Genomic DNA, 5,948 nt, shown 5'->3' on the forward strand with positions numbered 1-5,948 from the left:
GCGCTGCCAGCACCCTCCTGCCCACCCGCTGCCTGCAACGGGGTAACCGGCCAAACCCAGCCCTGATCGTGGCCCCCTCCTCCCTCCTGCAAGCGCTTCCGACACAAACCCGGGCTGTGGGCAGGAGGAGGTCTCCTGCCTGGAGATCCCTTACCTGGGCAGAGCTGGGGGAGAGGCCGAGAACCCCCAAAACACTGATGCCAACAACTGCGAAGAACAAGGCAATGGACAAGGTGATCCAGAACGTCCTGGATGGAGCTGGGAAGCGTGCTGTGGCTCTCCTGTCCTGGGAGCCAAGGCAGAAGCAGGAAAGAACAGGAGTGAAAGTCAACCCTCCCGCTGGTTATTCTTCCCCATAACACAACACAAATCACTCCGCAGACGGCAGGAGTGTGAATAGAGAATGGCCAGAACATCACAGCAGCCCCAGAATAATGTCACTTTTATCCCCCAGTGATGGAGATTCTGATCCAACATCCCAGTGACCAGCACTCCCACAGCCAAGCGCTTTCCTCCCGTGGCCAGGGAAGCAGCAAACACTGCAAACCCACCGAGAAAGGGCTGGAGCAGGATGGTTCCCACAAACGGATGGAAACGGGTTTTTTAAGGGGTTTAAACAGGAAGAGGGAGATTGAGATAGGACACTGGGAAGGAATTCTTCCTGCAGAGGGTGGGGAGCACTGGGACAAGTTGCCCAGAGAAGCTGTGGATGATGCCCCATCCCTGGGAGTGTTCAAGGCCAGGCTGGATGAGGCTTGGAGCAACCTGGTCTGGTGGAAGGCGTCCCTGCCCATGGCAGGGGGTGGGACTGGGGGCGCTGCAATGTCCCTTGCCACCCAAACCGTTCCATGATTCTATGAAACAGGGGCAGCTGCTGCACTTCAGCAACAAATTCAATGGTTCTGGTTTATAGCAGAACTCCCCAGGACAACCTTCAGCATTTGACACCAGCCCCGAGTGGGACGATCCCGCTTCCCTGCCTCTCCATATATTCAGCTCTGGTTTAGTTTCTTGGTACGTAGTTCTTCACGCAGCCCCACCTGCTCCTTGAAGCAAAAGAGCTTGGCAGTCCTGTGGCATTTCTAGTGGCTCGATTAAAATTCACTTTAAGTCTTATATTGAAACAATTAAATTTAACTTAATGGCACATAAAATCATTTTTACAGAGAAGAAAGAATGTGCTTTCAATAACAGAGCTTCAACCACACTTACAAAAATAACGTATTTATCAATTTTCTGATGCACACAGAGAAATTCAATGAGTGTCCATGGTTAGATTTGCTGCAGCCACACATGGAACAGGTTCCTCAACCTCCAGATGGGTTACTGACCTTTGTCAGTAATGCCTGACTTCCAGATTCTCCTAGAAAAGTCGGGGCTCTTTGGTGTCTCTGACCCAGCCCCCCCCATCTCGTTACACAACCGGTTTATCCCGTGTAAGTCTGGGCACTTAGAAAATCCAGGTGACAGCTGCCTTGGACGGAGCTGAACCATGGGATGCTGCAGCTGGGGGTGAAGAAAATCTTACCAGCATCCACAGAACGGCAGGAGCTCAGCTCCTTCGGAAGAGGAATGCAGCAAGCAGAGAGCGGGGACCTGGGGGGGATACTCACCTCAGAGGCAGCGTTCCTGGTGCCATCCCTGCTCTCCATCCTCCACCGCAGACGAGGACCTCACTCCTGCAGCTCCGCTGCCTGCCCACACGCAGACTGGGCATGATCCTCGGCTCCAGGCGCGCATCCGTGAAACGTAAACCCAGGGCCCTGGCAGCCAAAGGGTTTCCCAGCCAGGAGCGCGCAGGGAGGGTGAAACCTTAGAGCTGCCACCTGGGGAGAGGGGCCAGGAGCCAGGGCTGCCGAGCGGTGCTGTCAGGGCATCAAACCTCTTCCTGCTCACCTCGCGGGCCGGCGGGGAGGGGTGACAGTCGAGGGCTTTGTGTGGGTCCTTGCTGCTGGCAGGCTCCGAAGCGGGACCGGCTGAGTCTCCTGGAGAGAAACAATGGACAGAGGGAAGCGACAGCCTGCCCTTGTCATCAGGGATTTCTACATTTCAACGTGAGCTCTGTGCTGCCGGAGCTCCGTGGGCTGAAGCCAAGTGTTTATCCTGCAGACCGCTGCCCCGCGAGCCTTGGCTGCACAGACACGCTTGTGTTCCACCTACGGACCTCGCTCCGCACAGAGCCCGGGGAACAGGATCCACACTGCAAAGTCACGGCCACGACCTGAGCTGCGCCTGTGTTGACACCCGTGTCCTGTGCCGTGAAACATCCCGTGGGGAACAGCGCTCCCAGGGCGCCAGACGGCGGCTTTCCAGAGCTGCCCAGGAGTCCCCGGGAACGCTTCGTTTTTGAGACCTACCAGCCAGGCGTAACCAGCTGGAGGCAGGGAAAAGTTCAACAGAATTCCTTCATACGGGATCTGTCAAGGAAAAATACAGCTTTTAGACATTTTCCCATCAAACGTGGCCCAGGACTGATCAAACTCGGTCAAGAGGGCAGCTCATCCCGGAGGCACTAGCAATCCCTCCCCCTGGGTCAAACCCGAGCTATTTCCATAGATCACCCTCATTCCAGCACACGGCTTCTGTGGGACGTGACCTCAAACTCTGGACAAGCGCACACCTGAACGCTTCGGCCACCGAGGGTCAGCCGTCACGGTCACACCTTGAAAACAGCAACACCAGGAACGTGAGACCGCAGTGTCCCATGCCACGGCTCCGACGGGAGCAGGAACGGCGTTGGAAGAGTCAAAGCACCAGCCCTGCTCCTGCGACCAGGTGGTGCAGCCTGCCAGCTGGTTGCTGCTGCCGCTGAGCTTGGCACGAGAAAGCCGAAAAACCAGCTGCCACAGGCAAACAGGGTGTTCTCCCCACACTTAAACAGCCACACAGCAGGCACTTTCTTAAGAAATTCATACCCTGCCTAATCCAAGGCACAGGAAGGAGACAAGCCCCTCTGTAAAACACTGCGAACGGATTACTGCACTCTGCCCTGTGCTGCACTCTGGCTCAAAGAAGCAAATCCCAGCCCACGCTGAGTCCTGCACAGCTCTGGGCACCTGAATGGCAGGAATCTACTCCAGGGTTTGGATTTCTTTCCTTAATCCTGCAGAGGATACGAACTGCATCCCCACCTCCCAGTTTCCACAGTCCGGCTGCAGCAAAGATCCAGAAACTACAAAATAAGACAGCGCCAGGGGAAAGCAGGTTTCTAAGTTTAATGTGAATTCAAGTAGAGGTTTAAAAACCACCTGGAAGTCGATACAGAGTTTTGAAGCACGATTGACACCTTCACCAGCACATTTCAGCATACGTGAATCGAGGTAATGGTTCCCTTGTACAGCGAGCGGCACTCAGCAGGGACAGCGCGCTGCCTGAGCGAGGCCCAGCGCCCCTCCGGGCAGTTACTGCTTTACTCCGCATACTCCGAAATGAGAAGCACCAGATACAGGAATCGGATCAAAGCACACCCCCTGACATCACACCCTCCCTGCAGTAAACCCAGAACGTCCGTTTCCACGTCACCCGGATAAAGCCAAAGTTCTAGGAAGTCTTTCTCCGTGACTGTGTAAGCCTTCCAGCTGGAGTCAGGAACAGGGGAGAGATGATCCTTACGCCACTCTGGGCCACAGGCGAACACCCTCTTACAAGATCCAGCCAAGACTCGTAACACCCAGAACCGCACGGTTATTGCTGCACAAACACGGTAGCGAGCCTAGTTGTTTGTGCCCGAGCAGGAGGAACTGGCACCGACACACTGCTAGAGCTATTCAGTGGGAAACGAAGGCAGGCCAGCGTTTGAATTTAAGTGCCAACAGTGGGATCTATGGAATAAAAGCAGGTTATTTGCATATATGATTTTTCACTTAATCCTGTAATGCAAAAGCTGCGGCCTTCGATTCAACCAGCATAAAAATCTACCCCATAGCTTGAGCCGTGCATTGCCCAAGCCCACTGAAAGCTCCATCACCACCTGAGCAAGCAAGCACGCCTCTGCAGACAAGCAAGTGGTGCCAGGCCCCACGCCAGGCACACGCGGAAGATATGAACCTCGGATATTTAAAGGAAGCACATGCCATCGTCACACACCCTCAGAACTCTCTCAGGCTTATTTCAGCAGCAGGCTGTGCCGCACACCGCATCCACCCCCCGCGGACCGGGCGCTGATTCTGATCCCGCGGCTAAAGCCAAGGCAAGCGGCTACTTTGATGCTGAGGGAAGTACAAGAACTAACTCGGTTCTCATCAATCCAGTTATTTCTGGGAAGCAGCAGTAGTGAAGGACAGTCCTATGTGCTCACAGACTTCCCGCATTATCAAATGCAAAAGCTTAGGAGAATTAAACCTACTGTGATCAGCAAAGTACATTCCTCTTAACCTCCCTTCTGGGAAACATGATATATTATCATTTTCTATACGTAGATTTCTATTTCATATATATTCTGATATATATTTAGGATGAGGGTAGTTCTTGTATGTACATGTACTTTACACATACATCCCATGCTTGGACACACACAGTATACAGAAGACACCGTTTGTGTTTTGCGAGTGGAATCATCCCAATCTGCATCACAAGTGCAATTTGACACGGTCAAATAAAGGAGAGGGAGTTCAGGTTCTGCGCCCTGACGTCGTCGTGCTTGCAGCAGGCTGTACTGCTAGAAAGGACCCCATCCACAAAAAGAAATTAAAACAATCAACCCAAGGTCAAACTCCAATTCTGCCAGCCACTGCAAGCGTTTCCAAACGCGCCACTAAGTCACTACGCACTCTGAGAGTCATTTCCCTGAATAAACCAGACTGAGCCACAGCCTGTCCAGGCGAGGAACACCCCAGATCGGGGGGTCTCTTCCTCCCATCAACCAGCTCAACTTTCCTCAACTCAGTCTAGAGGACAATGTGACATCGAATATCACAAACATTTGGATAGATGTGTGGCTTATAATTTAAAAAACATAAAAGCCCCAGGCCCACAGACTGGGGTGACACCGTAATGCCCTCTGTTTCAAAGTGCATTTAAAGACGGAGGTGTAAACAACATCATATCAAGAGGACAGCAAGGTTAAAAAGCTAAGGGTTGCTAACTCCGGGTGGTGTCCTAGTGCATACGTTACTCTCACAAGGTGATTAACGAGCGGTACCGCTGCAGAGGCTGCAAGCATTTTGCTATATTAATTCCCCAGCGCTGGGAGAAGGTCGGCTATGCTATCGACATAGTAATCGGGAACCAGGCTCTGCCTGGCAGGACAGTCGCTCTCCAGGTGACCCTTCACTTCGTCCAGCGTGGTGACCCCGGTGAGCGTCAGCAGGGTGGTGAGGCCGCAGTTATTGCCCATGAGGATGTCTGTGTCCAGCCGATCTCCCACCATGATGGTACGAGCAGGATCGATGTTGAACTCGCTCACCACGCAATCAAACATGTACCGGTTGGGCTTTCCTACGATGAAAGCCTCACGTTGGGCTGCTGTCTCCACTGCTTTCACCAGGCAGCCGGAAAAAAAGGGAAGGAAGACATGGATTAGAGACTGCTGAAGGCGTTCAGCGTCCACATGAACTGCACAGTGCTCTGGAAGCCTCAGCTTTACAGACAGGACAAGCAGCGGAACAGGTTAGTCCCAAGAGGCGGTACATAAAACCTGCCAGGAGGCAGGAATACTCCACACATCAAGATCAAAAAGGAACCGCTATTCCCAGAGTAAAGGAAAAGATCAACAAAGATCCTCGCTGCAGCCCCCTGAAAGAGGGAGAGGAAGCCCAGGGTGCCACTCCGAGGTGCATGCCTGATGCTGCCCTCACCCCGAGACGTAGGGTTGGGCCCGGGGGACCCCCAAAGCCCAGGGACTCGCGACGGGAGGCAATTGCAGCGCCTGAACCCTCCTCGGCCCGGCTCAGGCAGAACCCCAACCCCCTCGCGCACCGGGGATGGCGGTGCCGCCCTCGAGCGGGAGG

The 5,948-nt window shown here is 53.8% G+C and overlaps 1 protein-coding gene across 1 annotated transcript; it reads right to left on the minus strand.

Annotated features, from left to right (window-relative positions):
• Positions 1-5,170: 5,170 nt before the first annotated feature.
• Positions 5,171-5,578, minus strand: PGP (phosphoglycolate phosphatase; the record flags this gene model as incomplete). The annotated part of the gene is made up of 1 exon (XM_010149912.1): positions 5,171-5,578. A coding segment is annotated over one exon (408 nt), but the record flags the coding sequence as incomplete, so codon positions are not given.
• Between the last annotated feature and the right edge of the window lie 370 nt (positions 5,579-5,948).

Source organism: Eurypyga helias, unplaced genomic scaffold (genome assembly GCF_000690775.1).
Source record: "Eurypyga helias isolate BGI_N326 unplaced genomic scaffold, ASM69077v1 scaffold32374, whole genome shotgun sequence".
Lineage (NCBI taxonomy): Eukaryota > Metazoa > Chordata > Aves > Eurypygiformes > Eurypygidae > Eurypyga > Eurypyga helias.